This window comes from Anas acuta, chromosome 2, assembly GCF_963932015.1.
Source record: "Anas acuta chromosome 2, bAnaAcu1.1, whole genome shotgun sequence".
In the NCBI taxonomy this organism is placed as follows: domain Eukaryota; kingdom Metazoa; phylum Chordata; class Aves; order Anseriformes; family Anatidae; genus Anas; species Anas acuta.
The window spans coordinates 142,042,410-142,060,027 of NC_088980.1; the positions used below are offsets into that span (position 1 = coordinate 142,042,410).

The window sequence follows — 17,618 nt, forward strand, 5'->3', positions numbered from 1 at the left end:
CTATGGAACACCACTAAGCAAGCTCAGAAATGGAATTACAGTCTCAGCAAAACACACACACAAATAGGAAGTCATTGATAGAACAAGTGCCTGAAAAAAATGTCTTTTTCCTATATATCTATATAATACTCGGTACTTTTGTTTTATCTTTGGGAATATTATTTGAAGGACACAGATGAAAAAAAAAAAAGTGTAAGAACACTGTTAGGCTTTCCTAACATTTCAAATTTTGTAACATTTACTCATTATATCGAGGTAGGTTTATGAGCTTTTTCTTGCTGGATTCTTTTAAGTTTACTTTTTATGAACAGAATATGCTGTAATAAATAAATTGTTACAGGGCTCTCTGATGGCATTAGACTAATTTCCATTTAATAAATTAGTATATGGACAAACTGAATTTTATCATTTTTTTTTTTTTCTCATAGCACACTGAAAATCTTTAACTGAATTTGGCAAAGTGCAATGTGCCATTTTTGTCAGAACATACTAAAGTAGTTATAGCAAATGAAAACCATCAGTCTCTTGATATGATCATATGTTGTTTGACAGGAAAAAGAAGAGAGAGAAAATCTAGATATACAGCTCCTAACCAAAAGTATTTTTTTTAAATAGATTCATATACACACAAAGCAAAACACAACCATCTGTCACTTTTTTTTTTTTTAAATTTTTTTTAATATTATTTCCAGTTGTAGGTATATATATCCTTTTACAAACCTTCTCCATTTCCTTATCTGTGCCTCAGCTTTGGTCCTTTCTCCTTTGGTCCCTTCTCCTTTGGTCTTTTTATCAATAATCAGTATGTTTTTTTATATATTATTTTATTTTATGTCCATCTTTGTGGGCTTTGTTTTTATTTATTTATTTATTTATTTATTTACTATTAACAGGTCAAAATTGTTCCATTTCTCATAATCTTCTTGCCTACTGTCTCTTGTCTTCCCTCATGCTGCTCCTTATTAATGGACTGGTATTTTGAGACAGATTTTCTAGCATTTTCTTTCTCTTTGTGTTTGCAGAATACTCTTTTAACATGTCAAACTAGAGATCTCAGCTAGCTTTTGATTAACATTTCTCTATATACACATTAGATGTCTGTGTTTCTGCTAGTGCTCTCTTCATAATCAATAATGAGAAATTAGCACTTTTAAGGTGAACCACATCTGATTCGAGTCGAGTATTGGAAAGACATAGGCATACTGGACTGAATCAAGCAGAGTGCTGCCAAGATGATTTGGGGGCTGGGGCACAATATGAGGAGAAGCTGAAAGAACTGTGTCTGTCCAGGCTGGAGAAGGGAAGTTTTGGTGTGAGATCTTATTGTTGTCTTCAGCTACATAATAGGAAGGTACAGAGAAAATGGAGCCACTTTATTCTAATAGGTGCAAAGTGAAAATGAACATAAGTGAAAGAAACAATGAACACAACCTGGAACATGGAAAATTCAAATTCAATATAAGGAAAAAAACTACACGAGGCAGGTCAGAGGCCCAGAGATGTTCTGTAATCTCCATCCTTGGAGATATTCAAAACATAACTGGATGTGGTCCTAAGCAACCTTCTGTAGTTGATCTTGTTCTGAGCTGAAGATTGGACTAAAAACCTCCAGAAGTCTATTCCAACCTACAATGTCATGATTTTATAATTTATTTTAGCAGTGAACATTAGACAGACTAGAAGTGCTTTATTCTCTCTTGTGGCCTTAAAAGTAGTCCAGACAGCTAATCAACATACTTCTGTACTTAAGGTATTTATATTTGTTAAAGAAATATAATCCTCCATATCCTGTGTATTACAAATCCAATTAAACACCACTCTGATGGATAGCTTAATTTAAGTTGATCTCACAGGAAGCTTTGCAACTCCTAGGTCATTAAGCAGACCTCCTAACTTCTAAAAACTTGAGAACTATCATAAAATGAATTAGAAACATGGTGGCGGTGATGTGAATTAGTCACATAATATGATTGTAAATTATCATAAGTCATGCTTTAGAAATGCAAAAAGCCAGACATACAAAAACAAAGAACAAAAAACACCACAGACTTCCTTAAACTCTTATTTTTTTTCATAAATACTGTAATAGATTATGTTTCCATTATTAAGATAACAGTTTGATTTTCATTAAAAAGGTAGATTTAATGATTTATATACCGCTATCTTGTTGAATGAATCTTTCATTAAAATGCCTTCCAAGATTAATAATATGTTTTGCAAATATGATTTCTCTATAGTTGCCATCAAACATCTTAATTGAGTATGTGTAGTTCAGAGCCCAGAAGAGATGTTTACATGCAAACATTTCAGTCAATGGAAAGAATGGAAAGAAACACTTTGACTCGAAGTACTCTTTAATAACTATGAAAATTCAGAGATGGCATAAGCAAGTTAGTAAGCTGGTGTAAGTCACATGCCATGAAGGTGATCATGTATTTCATCTTTTTTATCTTCTGTTTCTCTTTTAGAGTCACACAAAAAAGTAAAAATGGAAACATAGCTGTCACTTTTCCTCCTTCAACCACAGCCTTTGCTTGTTTTTTTTTTTTTTTTTTTTGTTTTGTTTGTTTTTTGTTTGTTTTTGTTTGTTTTTTTTTTGTTTTGTTTTTTTTTTGTTTTTTTCATATAGCTTAATTTTCCTTTCAATCACTTCCATAGTTTTTAGTGGGAGCAATACTATGCCATGAAGAAATAATCCACACAATATATTTAGGCATGATTTTAAACTCATAAAACTTTTACTTATCATCATTTATAAATTTGACTCAATTCTCTCAATTTTCAAGAATTTCTTTGCAAATGCTGAATCTGACAAGGCTAATGAGCATGGTAGTGATAAGAACTATGAAATGACTACTTTGACATCAGTCCGCAAGGAAATACATTTAACACACTGACAAATTTTTAAAACTTTTCTAGAAAGTGTTCTAAACTTTAATTCAATATTAATTCATAACCTGGCTCAGAGTTTACAAATCTAAATGTAAGCTTGGAAATTTACTGAACAGTATTGAAATAGCACTGAAAAAGTTTAAAAAACATTTAGTACATGTGTCCAGAATGAAATTGTATCTAGGAACCAAGAATCTGAACGTTTTGAAAACGCATTGGCTTATTGGAAAATAATAATAATAATTATATAAAAAATAAAATAAAATAAAATTAGAGGTGGCAGGGGAGAAATAACAGAAACAAACACAAAATATATCCAGTACAATGAAGATGACAACTATGTTTTAAATAACAATAATGAAAAATAAATCATCACTGGATTTTGAATTTTGGTCCATGGAATAATGACTTTACTTCTTAAGAAGTCAACTGAGTAAAGGGAATCTATGTCCTACACTGTATGCACAATACAAACTAGCTAAATAGATGGAATGGGGATGCGGATGGGGAGGGTGGAAACTGGAGAAAGACAAGACATCTTGGAAGCTTTAATAGCACTGTTTCATGAAAGCATTACCCTTGTGCTGGAAGGAATCGTCTGGGGAACTGGTGATTATATACAGCAGAACTTCCTCATCATCTAACAACAACTTATTTTATATTTCTAAGTACAAATCTTCATTTAAAATTGCAGTTATATTGTCAAAGTACACAGAATACTTTTCATAAAGAAAAGAAAATTAAAATAACTTACAAATATATTACAGAAAAAGACAAAATAATGTTGACTTCCAGCATTTCTGCAGTTGCACCTAGTTTATAATTAATTTCCATGATAAATAAATAAATAATACAGATAGAAAGTAATACAAATCCAGAGAAGCAATACAATGCATGATATTCCAAATAAACCTGAAAACAAACAAACAAATAAAAACAGAAAAGAGAAAACTAAATCTACTTGAGCTGAGTTGAACCCAGCCACCTAACACATCAAGAAACTCTGTCAAGAAGCTCTGTACAAGCGTTGTAACATTTATTCTTATATAGAAACTCCACAAGAATACTCACATTTTAATGCATTTATCTACGTATTTAGTAAGAGGGATCATCTGTATATGCACATAGGTGTAGCCAAAATGTCAGACTTTTTTCCATGTATGAAAAACTCCCCATTATACACAGTGGACCTAAAACTGCTAACAGTGGAGCTGAGAACTGAATCAAAGCATATATCAACTCTTCAGGCACTTGCAAATTGTTTCCACACTTATGCCTTAACACGGGATTGCCTTGCTTTCTTTGGGGCAGCCTTTACTTCAGTGTTATTGTTTGATGGACTTTCATACTTCCTTTCATTAGCAAGCTCTGCAAAACACTCTTTTTCTTTTGTTGTTGTTGTTGTTTTGTTTTGTTATGTTTTCTGATTCTACAAAAGGCTTCACTTTACACAGTTCTAATTCACTTGTTCATAAATACTATAAACTATTTTCTGAAAATTTTCATCTATAGTATTACAAAATGTATTGCACCAAGATATGTTGCTGCTGGAGGGAGCTGTTAAGAGACCATGAAAATTATGTGTTGACTGTTTACCGACCTGCTAGAAACGTCTGTGACTTAATCAGTTCATTTATCTTCATTTGCTATTTTAGTTTGTTTTAGTATGAACCTGAAATTGTAGTCTAACAACATGAAAACTTCGGAGGTAGCTATGACAAATGTTAAACTTAGACGTAAACAGTTTGTCTTCAGAACTCCCTAAATAAATAGCTGGGGGAAGGGGAACACAGCTCAAAAAAATGTATTTTTGTTCCAGAGTTCCATCTTCTTTCCTCAATTTACAATTTGTATGACAGGCATCATTAACTCAAATAAACTTATTTGTTCGTTTTTAATGAATATATATCTTCATTTTTTTACATATTTTTCTATGTGTGTTATATTGATGCATTAACTGAAAGCCCTTATATAACAGAGATACCCGAACACTGTCCAGAAATGAGCTCATTCTGTTAATATTCTGGGATTTGCTGACAAGTTTCAAGCTCTTGTTCAGAATGTATCTAAATAATGATGAAAAAGTTCATTACCAGCAACTTTGCTATGTAGACTGTGGGTCTTTCTGACGCTTATGCAAAGTTGGAACAACTATGAAAGAAGACAGATCTTTAGAAAAATTGAAAGAGTGCAATACTGTGGATGACAGAAGGAGAGCTTTTAGTGTAATTATTTGTGCAAATTTAGAAAGCATCTCAACTGGACTTACTATGTTCTCACCCACCGGGGAAATAGTTGAAGTTTTTTACTGCATAGAGTTAGAAAATTGGAATCTGGTACAGTATTTCTGGCCAGTATGTATTATATTGGAGATTTATAGATTGTAATCAATAAACACAGTAGTAATTTGGGAGTTTGGCTAGATTAGTAGTAATCCTGGAGTTTGTCTAGATCCTGGAGACTGGAGATTTGTGATTTACCACAGGGCTTTTATTTCATGGGCGATATAGGAACATAAAAGCTTGCTCATTTACCTGTAATTCAACATTTAATTCATAATAATTCTGAAACAAACAAACAAACAAACAAACAAAACTCTAATCAAGACAGCATTCCAGCATTCTCAACCCAGGACATTATTCTAAAAGTGGGCAAAAATTAAAAGAGCCTTCATAAACCAGTTAGGTGAATAACTGGACACATTTGCCACCAAGAGAGCAGAATAGAATATGCTGTAACTGTAAGTTCTGATCAATGAATCACAGAAATTCTTATCCTCTATTTGCTTAATTGGTTTCCAACGTTCCATACCTGCTGCGAATAGATCTTGCTGTGAGACATGGATATGTATTCCTTAATATCTTCTGAAATCTTTAGTTTGCATCCTGCCATGTTGACTTCATCAGAAAGGATACAGTTCCCCATTAGAGTCAATTGGAGACTTCCCTGAGCTGTTAAAAGAACATTTTACCCACACTCACTTCATTTTATTTTATCCTCACACTGACCCGGGGTAACCCTTCCTGTGTGACCCATATTATTCTCTGTTCCTGAGCCACAAGCCAGCCTTTCCTGTATCCCCAAGAGCAGCTCCATAACTCCAAGCTGCGCCTTCACACAGGTGCCACCACTCCATCTTCTCTGCCTGTCTCTCCTGAGTAATTTGTATCCACCCATAACCAAACTCTATCTCTATGAGCTGCTTCACTTTGTCTTGTGGTGTGCCGGTTTTACTCAGCTGGACAGCTGAGTTCTACCACAACCAATCTCTCACTCCCCCTCCTCAAAGGGAAAGAGGGAGAAAATGTGATGGAAAGGGCTCAAGGGTTGAGATAAGGACGGGGAGATTACTCAACAATTATAATCACTGGCAAAACAGACTCAGCATAGGGAGATTAATAAAATTTAGTGTCTACTATTAACAAGCCAGAGCAGTGAGAAATTAAAAACAAACTAAAAATGCCTCTCCTCCCCCCCCCATCCACCCTCTTCTACGTCCTCTACCCAAGTGGCACAGGGGAACGGAAAATGGGGGCTGTGGTCAGTCCCTAACACTTTGTCTCAGCTGCTTTTTTGTGGTCGTTATCTTCCCTTGCTCCAACATGGGCTCCCTCCCAAGGGATGCAGTCTAAGGCACATGAATGTATGCATGTCCACAGGACATGAGGAGATACAGGCGAAGGTTTGAGGGAACTGGCAGAAGAAGGTGCTAAGCCACTATTCATTATATTTGAAACATCATGGTAGTCTAGTGAAGTTCCCAGTGACTAGAAACAGGTGACACATAACCCCCATTTTTAAAAAGGGAAAACAGGGATATTTGGGGAGCTACAGGCCAGCCAGTTACACCTCTGTGCCACAAAGATAATCAGAGGGCTGGAGCACCTCTCCTATGAAGAGATGCTGAGAGAGCTGTGGATGTTCAGCCTGCAGAAAAGAAGGCTGTGGGGACACTTCATTGCAGCTTTTCCATACTTAAAGGGGTGTTGTAAAAAAGTTGCTCTGTTAGATAATGACAGGACAAGAGGGAATGGTTTTAAATGAACAGAGGAGAGATTTAGATTAGATGTTAGGGGGAAATTCTTCACTCAGAGGGTGGTGAGGTACTGGAACAGGTTGCCCAGAGAAGTTGTGGATGCCCCATCCCTGGAAGTGTTCAAGGCCAGGCTGGCTGGGGCTTTGAGCAACCTGGTGTAGTGGCAGGGGGGTTGGAACTAGATAGTCTTTAAGGTTGCTTCCAACCCAAGACATTCTGTGATTCCATAATTCAAGAATATAGACCAGATCCTCATGAAACCTATGCTAAGGCATGTGGAAAACAGAGAGGTGGTTGGTGACACCCAGTGTGGCTTCATTAAAGACAAGTTATGCCTGAAAAATTTGGTGACCTTCTAGGATGAGGTTACTGCATTGAGGGAGAAAAGATGAGCAACTGACATCATCTATCCATACTTGTGCGAAGCATTTGACACTATCCTGCACAACATCCTTGTCTCTAAAATGGAGAGACATGAATTTGATAGATGGGTCCCTCAATTGATAAGGAGTTGGTTGGATGGTTGTACTGAAAGAATTGTGGTCAGTGGCTCAATTTCAAGTGGAAACCAGTGACAAACAAACAAACAAACAAAAATCCTCTCACAATCAAAAAAGTAGAAATGTATTATGTCAATGTAAAAAAAAGGTAACTATATCCAAAACACTTTCTGTCCAAAAAAAAACACAAGTGAATTCAAACTAGTGGATACACAGACCCTCTTGTTAAAATATGCTCTACAACTCTTTGTTAGAGCAGAAAAAGTGAAAGTGAAAAGACTAATACTTGTAACCTGAATGATTTTTATTTATTTATTTATTTATTTATTTTCATGAATAGTAACATTAAGAATATTCTGAACTTATAATTTTAATCTATATTTATAGCCAATGAAAGAAATGTAATTTTCTGTGTATGGTGACAGGCATAATTTATGCCATCCTTAAGCAGAAGTCTAAAGTTCTATGAGATGATAACTTTTATTTTAAAATAACATGGATCTATTTATGTCCATTGATAATGAAGGCTATCTTAAACAATCAGATTTGACATAACTACCTAAATAATGGAATCTAAAGTCAGATAGCATGAATACTGTTAACTGTCAGCAAAATAAATGAATAAATAGACACATCTATCTGGAAAACATTGCAAAGCAGCAGTAGGAATTTTGGAAAATTCAATTTCCAGCTCACCTAACCTTTGTCATGCTTGCATTTGCTTGTGTGTTTGTTTCTGTTTGTTTTAAAACTAATACACTAACTTTTTCCACTTCACAAGATTGTTCTCACAGGAGCAAGACAGCTTCTTAAATATGAAGGAAGAACCTCCCTTTCTCTTCTCCTTTCTATGCTCTTTCATTGAGAGAAGAGCAATGATACTTTAATTCTCCATCATGGAGAATTAACCCGTCCTGTATCCTTGAGAAAGACAGCTTCCAGAAATTCGAAACACTGAGCAGCAATCATGTAAACAGGCCTTGTATATTGTCTATACATCTTGTTATATGGAACTGAAAATTCTAACCATGAGCAATGTTCCAATATTTCTATCTGACTTCATGACAAAAATTCAAATTTTTTTTTTTTTTAGTTTAATAGTGATAAATAACTTGCAGCTACACAAGCAACAGTGAAAATATTTTAATAGAATTATAACTAAAATATACATAAAACTATAACCTTTGTAAATTTTTTCAAAAATTTTGAATTCTAAAGGAACAGTTTTAGAATGAAAATTCTTATATGATGATAGTTATTTTTACCCTGGAATGGGAAAAGTTTTAAAATTATGAAAGTCAGAATACCCTTTTTTTTTTTGTAAGTAGTATAATCTTTATAAAATGACAATATTGCATATAAGTGTACCCTTATTTATTAACCTCAGTAAATTATTCATACCTTGTTGCATTATTGAGAAATTAAAAGCTGCAACATTAACTCAGGAATGGAAAGTAATATGCTAAATCTTTTGTCATGCTTCACTGTTGAAAACAACCTTATCAAATTAATTTGTCAGGGATGAAGACTTTAAAAACTAGTCACAGGTTACGCACAGTATAATTGACCAATTTTGTTTTCTTTTAAATAAGGTGTTTTTGCATTTCTATTAATTCTAATAGAAAATAAAATATATGTATGTATGTCAGAACATGTAATTGGCAGGTGAAAAAATCTGTGCATTTGAACTATCTTCACTGAGAAACAGGATGTGAAATAAAGCAACGGTTAGACGTGCACTGATTTTCCAATATGGTACCACAGAGACTAGTAAAGAAAAAAGAAGGCATTTGATGAAGAACATTTTTCTCTTTCAATAAAATTAGACCCAAAATATAGAACATAAATAATACAAATATCAGTGTTATGCATCAGATATAAACCATAAACTTGTTTTAAATGTAATGACCATTGGTAGAGAACAGTAAGACATTTATCAGAAGAACTCTTTACAGATAAGTGTTTAATCAAAGAAAGTCTCCATGGCAAACAGAGAGAAAGAGATAAGAAGCTCATTACTGCATAATCACCTTTAGCAACCTCCTGCAGAATTCTGTGTTTAGATAATTGCATTAGACAAAATTAGGACATATCTATTAGAATGGAATCACAAAGGTTTCCATATTAAATGTAAAGCTAGATGTTTCTAATATCAAACATAGAGTTACCGTAATTAGTGACATTTTTAATTGAAATAAGACCAAAAATTCCCTAACAGTATGCAGGTGCAATAAGCCTTCAAGCCATTAAGCCTTATGTTAAAACTTAAATCAAAATTTCACGTTGCTACGTGTAATTTCAGTAATTAGTAACCACCACTAATAATGTCCACAGTGTTTATTATTGCTGTTGTTGTTTTTGTTATTATTATTATTACTTTAAAATAAAATGATTATTATTTATCATCATCATCATTTTTATTATTATTATTGTTACTTTATATAATAATAATAATAATTATTATTATTATTGTCAGGGTTATACTCCTTGGATTCTTCAGTGCTGTTGGTCTAGACTAGGGAGCTGTTTGGTCTGAACCAATGTTGTCCTTCTGCATGACTTTCTATAGTAAATCAAGTCACATCTTCTTTCACATACTGTGAAAAGCGATCTCCTTCAGTCTCTAGATAACATGAAAATTTTGAAACCTAATATAACTTACTTCCTCTTTTTCTGAATCCTTTCCAGTTTATCAACTCTGTTTTTCCCTACAGATGATGATCATGATCAAGAAGAATGTGTACTTTCTATATTCATATATGATAGTCTTCTGCTTACATGTTAGAGTTATTTTTAAGCGCAAGACTACTTTGGGAGCATATTATTCCAAAGTTGTGCTGTGCATTTCCCTTGGAATAAGAATAAAATCTGTCAAAAGTTCTCCTGAATGAGATACATCAAAAGAAATTTTATGTAACATTGTGACTGAGGTGATTGATTGACAAGTGGAATCATCAAGTTCAAGTCTGTCATCTTCATTTCAGGGTGAAATTTGAATGTCAACTCATTTCATAATTGGCAGATCAAGAATTTGGACAATGGTGTAAGCTGAAGTTCCTTAACCTTCACCTTTCTTACAAATTTAAGTTTTGTCCAAATTCACTTTTCTATCAAATCTTTTATAATCATCTCCTTAAACAAAATTTGTAGTTATGCCTTGATTGTGTATCTTTGTCATTATGAGCCAGCATTTTCTGTCTTGTAGGAATGGAAGAATTAGGAGTTATTAATGATTTTACTAGAAAATTATGTGTAATAACTGCATTTTCTTCGAGATCAGGGATAAGCATAGCTTTACACCAAGAATAAGAAAGAATAGAATGGTATTTCCATATATGATATGCACTTCCCGTAACTTGTTAAATTGTTGTGGTACTTATTAATCAGGTTTTAATTCAACAGGTTGTTATTGTTGTTGTTATTTATTAAATCAGAATGCTAATTTCAGATGGAATGTTTTTGTCAACTGTATAAGAGAGAGTCAAATGTTTCAGAGCAATTTTACTGGAATACTTACTGAAAAATTAACAGGTATGTATAGATATAGATAGATATATATGAGCAAAAGATAAAAATATTCTAAAATATTTTTTTCTTTGATCACAATGTTAAAGTTAGTAATTTAAACAGACATTTTAGGTAATTCAAACTAATACACATAGTGTTATTATTATATATTTGAGAATATCATTGTAGTATTTATCTTACCTCTACAAATAGGAACAGGGAAGTCCCATGATGCAGTATTCACAGAGTTAGCTATGCAAGTAAGCTGAGGATGGCCATCCAAAATATATCCAGTTACGCAGCTGTATCGGATTTTGTCCCCAACATCAAATCTTGTACCGTACAAGATACCCTTTGGTGGAATTCCTGGATTGCCACAGGAGCTACTCTGTAATTCTAGAGAATAAATATTTATTATTACTTACAATATTTTTATAAATCAATACTGCGTTTTGCTGAAAAATAAAGAAAATGTAAATTAGCGCAACTTTGGGTAGATAATGTATTTTAATGAATATTTTTCAACTCTTAACATTGAAAAACCTTGTCTCAGTCTATTGAGCATTTGCATATATATCCACAAATACAAAGCAGAATGTGCTTATATGAAAGTAAGCACAAAGTTTTCCTTAAACCCCAGCTATAGGCAAGCTCATATATTTTTCTTAATCACTAGCAAAGAATTGCTTACATAGGAAGAACAAACAAAGGAACTTGATGTTTTCATGACTCTTAAGTTGTACAAATGCAGAATAGTAAACAAAACTGTAATACAGATTTGGAGAATGTCAAATCTAAATCAACCAAATTTCAAAGAAAGAAAAAAAAATATTCAATGGCAAACACTGGGAGTTTTTAACAAATCAGCATGATAATAAAAATGTTAAATGATTTATTAGGTTTTAGATATCGAGACAAAAGTGATGAAATATTGTTCGTAACTGATTTCTAAGCAAAGCATTGGTTAATTTAAATGTATGTAATACCATAGGTCTGTGTTACTTCTGTTCTGATTCAGGGATTTAAACTACCGAGAGTCAAAAATGAGTCACAGTTTTGTCACTGAGCAGATATATTAGAGTTCAGGTGGTGCTTGCACTTCAACTGTATATTCTTTTGGCTGTTGTGTAAACTGCTTAACTACAACACTACACATGCCCATTGTTACTGAAGACCTTTAGTTAATAGACATAAAAAGATAGATTTTGCAAAAAGTGTGAGTGAAATAATTACCTGGCCTGTGTTCTTCAAAATTTGTACCAAGTTGTAAATACTTGTATTTAAAATCCTAATGCTTAAAGGGAAGAGGCAAATCAGGTAAACCTGTACTTGGATGCATTGTAAATTTCCCTAATCCACCAAAGAAAGGAAACAAGACAACAGCAGTTGGTTATACATGTATTATCTTACTTCCTTTCCTGTGTTCTATGTAACTAAACTGTTCCTCTGCATCCCCGATGTGCTCATGAGTGTGTGTAAATGCACATACATATATATATGGATTTAAATATAGTATGGAAAAAAAAAAAAAGAACAAAAAACTAGAACTGTAACAGTACATTTTGATTAAACTAAAAAAGCAGAAGTGTTTATCAAAATAAGCGGTATGGCTCATGAGATGTATTACATTGTCCAACTTCTCTGCCAAGAACTACCAAGAAATATGATATATTATTATATTTCTAATACCAGACATGAAAATAACTATAAAACAGCTGTTAAAAGGAGCAACCCAGTACAACCATATATGTCTCTCTCCGTATGCTATAAATGTCTCTATAAAATTGCTATATATATGTGTATACAAATACCAAGACTTGCAGTAGCAATCATGTTTTCATGTGAATATGAACATAGGAACACTTAAATATGAACATTAGCTATGGTGCTGCTATTATTGTCATTGCTTTCTTTCTCTTACATAATAACATAATAACATAATAAACTGTATAGAGATGGATTTGATTCTTATTACCTTGCACAAGGATACAACACAGAAGTAAGAAGATAGTGACCTGTCTCATCATGGTCTCTTTAAGGCTTACATAAATGTTCTTATTATTGCTTTATCAAGCTGTGTGTTGTGTCCTTAAGATATCTCTTAAATCCTTAAAAAGTGTTTCCAAGGCCATTCAAGTTATTCAGTGTCATCACACAATTTCAAAATGAAGGTTAGAAAATCATCTGGTGATTTTTGGTTATCTTATAAAGTTGTATTCAATTAAGTTGAAAACTTCACCTGTACACAGTGTTTTTATTTTTATTTTATTTTCTCCAGGAAGACTAAATCTTTCTGTGTTCCTTAGTGGTATGTGAAAAGGCCACAAAAAGATACCCAGTCCTTCAAAATTAAGAATATAAAGACTAGTGTTGTCTTTAACAGTCACTGCCTAAAATTGCTTGCTTTACTCTTACTGTTCAAAAATTACCTAAAGAAGGCAGTGTATTTTTATACTGGGTTTATGCAACAAGCTTTTGGTAGTGGGGTGTTGCGTTAAGGGTATACCCAATTAGCTATTATAAGTCCAGTTGCATTCAGGGTACTGAACTATCATGATTATAGATTCAAAAATAATGTAGCACATTCTCACTCTAATCGCATTGCATGAACTACCATGGCCACATTTAAAGAGTTTGGTTGTGTTCAGTGAGAACTATCACAGACAGATTTAACAAGTAGTGCAATTTATTAAAGCAACAGGTACACAGATTTGTTGGACTGCTGGTGATAAATCTGCAAAACACATTCAAATACCAAAAGTATGAATAACACAGCCTGGCTATAAATGTATTAAAGGGCATAAACATGTTAAAGGGTATAAAGACTATAGAGATTTCTAAGTTTCCATGGAGACACCTGTTATAATCAAGTGTTCAAATCTTATCCAAAGGTGTCCCTTAGTTTGCATTTAGTTTCTTGCTGTTATAGTTAGTAATAGGCAATAAATTCTATGAATATCTTATGCTGAGTCTGCTTTTTATGGTAACTGGTAAGTGATCTCCCTGTCTTTATTTCAACCTTTGAGCCATTTTCCATATTATTTTCTCACCCTTTTCCTTTGAGGAAGGGAAGTAAGAGTGTGGTTGTGGTAGAGTTCAGTTGTTGATCAGGGTGAAAACACCACAATTATTATGAAATGATATAATATCTTAAAGCACAAATTAAAAATCAACCTTCTTCTAAAATTAAACTGGTTTTCCTGTTACATTACTATATGACTTATTTTAAAAGAATAATGGGCCTTTTCCATGAACTTTTAATATGATTAAAGTAATTTAGGGAGTACATCACTACTTCTAGCCCTTCAAGTCATTTTGTTCCTGATTCTAAATAATAAAGTAGATAATAAACTATACAATTTAAAACATATTGCTTCTATGAGTATTTTCAGTTTGAACAACTACAAGTACATTCATTTAGAACATATACAAATGCATTAGTTTTCACCAAATAACTGTATTAGTCTTGTCTTTTTTGATAAGTAGAATCCATTTTCATTTCCATATTTCTGAAATCATTTCAATCCTTCCAATGGACCAAACTTCAAGAAATATAATTTGTAAAGACAGGTAATATGTAATTGTAGATCAAATTAGGTCAAAAGCTTATGTTTGCTTGTTTTTCACACACTTCCAGATAAGCATCAGAGATTTATTAAACATTAAAAGTAAGAGGTCTCCAGAAGCTTGGAAAAAATAAGGAGAGTTTATGTAAGTTATGCAAGAGTTTGTTTGTTTGTTTGTTTTAATAAAACAGAATTATTAACACAAAAGTTCTTAGTTTAGAAAATTGACATTTTGAGAAGAATACAGAATTTCCAACTGTCCCCAGTCTTAAATTCTACTATTTAATTATTCAAGAATTAGCAGGAATAAAGTCTAAATAAATAAATAAATATACCCTCTTCATGTTCATTGCTCTTTAAAATTTAACTCACAATGAAATCTAATTTTGAAATAATACTCTTAGAATCTTGTTTAATTAGATATAAAAAATATAGCATGATAAACAGTAAATACCAAAGAGAAAAACTCATGCAAAACTACTTCATATAATTATCATTAATTTAATTTAAAAAGTGTATATTAATAAAGTAATTAATATCTACTTTTTATTTAAAAATAAATATTTTATCTATTAGAAAATTATACAAATATTCACATTCATCATGCAAATATTAGAAATCCAAACAACTTTTATTTTTGTTGGGACATATAATAACACTGAGAGGAAACCATGTTCACTAGGCATTGCATTTAATTTAGTCCCTTATCACAAATCTGCACATTGTGGGACAAGCAAAATCTCATTTACATTGAACTAAAAAAGAATCGGGTTTGCAATTTTTAGTAGATACATTACAACTGTAAAGTACATCTGGATACAGAAGATGTATTCATTTATTTACAACTTTCAAGACTCTGTTTTCATTTAAGGCAACACAGTGTATTAAAAATAAGATGCCTACAAGACTGGAAATACTGTAATACTGTTGTATACAGATAGCCTTTCAAAAACCAATGCATATATATATTCTTACAAGAGAGAACAGTACTGTATGGAAGTGTCAAGACCAATTTCAAAAGTGTGACGTAGTTTGTGTGTGGGTGTAATGAGTACTATACATCCCAACATACCCAAATACTGGGAAAGAAGACACATTTATAGCAATATGAAGTAGATTGAAATTCAGTTGTCAAAAATTCAATTATATCAGACCTTCTAATGTTTTGTTTGTTTGTTTGTTTGTTTGTAATGGTTTTCAAAAGATTATGTACACTAAAAAAGTAACTTAATAGTCTCTACCCCATAATATATTTTCTTTCTCAAAATTTATATTTTGCTTATTTTATTATTTATTTATTTATTTATTTATTTATTTATTTATTTATTTATTTTGTTCTCATTCACATTGGTCTGAACATATGTATAATTGTCCTCTAACTATTGATCTTAATGGGACGAGAAGAATTCACTGATCCATATAGATATTATGAATCCAATAGATATCCAATTATTATTGTCTTCCCAGGTATAAATTGAAAAATACATATACATACCCAGCCAACTTGAATTTACAAACTGAGGGAAACCCCAAGGAAAAGAAAAAATAGAGTGGGTACAATGAAGGAAAACATGAAAAAGAAAAGATCAATATCAGCCAGTCATATGCTACTTCTTGAGATCAGCAAGCATATTAAGAAAGCATTCTTAAAACATCCTGAAAATAAGTGCAAGTCCACCAAAGTAAGTTGCTAGGAATTACCTATCCATTTATGCCTTTTAATCTTTCTACAAAACCATGATAGATTAATTTATGACACTCTTCAGATGACTGAGCTGTCATGAATAAATAGATGATTTGCATTCATTTATACCTTTTTGATTTGGTTTGGTTTGGCTTTTGACCTACAATAATATTATTTTCCCATAACTATTTAATCCCACCAAAATTTAGGATGAATCATAATATTGTATTTGGCAAAAGTACTGAATATAAAATGGGCACATGAAATGTGACAGGAGATGTAGCAGTTCATGGCAGTGAGATACCACTCAGGAAAAAGTGAAAGGTATGTTGCACTAGAAGCTTGGGAGCTTTTCTTCATCAATTAAAAAATGCTGCCTGGTCTATAGTATATCAGTTTTTGAGATTCAGTTAAAGCATGCTACAAACCACAAGAATTAAATAGTGCTGAAAAAACAATCTGATTGCAAATATATTAACAGAATACAAGCAATGATAAATTGCACTCAATCTGTCAATAATAGTACATATCATTATGAACATAAAACATCAGTATTCATTACACATATAACACACAGCATTTTCCTTATAACATTCATGGAAAGGATATGGCAGATAAAGATATTTTTATGTACCTTCACATTCACATTTCACTCTCTTCTCATTTTTATAGTAACCAAGTTCTTCATATTTTAATGTGTAGTTTATGAATTCCCACAACATTTGTATTTCACCAGTTACATCCTGTATCGCAAAGAAGTCTCACTTGTATACCATATGCTACTAAGTAAATTAGTAACAAAGATGATGCATAGATTAGGCAACTGAAATTAATTTAAGCATTAGTAGAAATCTGTGTGCTCTACTGGGATTATCACAATCCATCCAGATTTCTATATGTTCTTGAGGTACTTTTTTATTAATAGTAGTAAAAAGCAAAAAGAAAGAAAGAAAGAAAGAAAGAAAGAAAGAAAGGAAGGAAGGAAGGAAGGAAGGAAGGAAGGAAGGAAGGAAGGAAGGAAGGAAGGAAGGAAGGAAGGAAGGAAGGAAGGAAGGAAGGAAGGAAAGAAGGAAGGAAGGAGGGAAGGAAGGAAGGAAGGAAGGAAGGAAGGAAGGAAGGAAGGAAGGAAGGAAGGAAGGAAGGAAGGAAGGAAGGAAGGAAGGAAGGAAGGAAGGAAGGAAGGAAGGAAGGAAGGAAAGAAGAAAACAGTCTTCCAGGGATTCTGTGCAGATCTTCAGGGATAACAAAACAGTCTGTTCTGCCTGTTTCTACAAGTGAAGCCTACTGCTAATATTTATGTTATTTATGTTGGTGCTTTTTGAACCCATTGACAACATTCACCAATCCAACAGCAAAGATTTCATGCATGCTATTGTAGGTTTGTTTGCTTGGTTTGTGTTTTTGGTGGTTTTTGTTTTTGTTTTCTTCAATTA

At 32.7% G+C, this 17,618-nt stretch overlaps 1 protein-coding gene across 1 annotated transcript in view; it reads right to left on the minus strand.

The window, feature by feature from the left end:
- CSMD3 (CUB and Sushi multiple domains 3) overlaps positions 1-17,618 on the minus strand; it is a 668,812-nt gene that overhangs the window by 506,383 nt on the left and 144,811 nt on the right. The window contains 1 exon segment of the mRNA XM_068672527.1: positions 11,137-11,331. Coding sequence (XP_068528628.1) covers positions 11,137-11,331 — 195 coding nt within the window.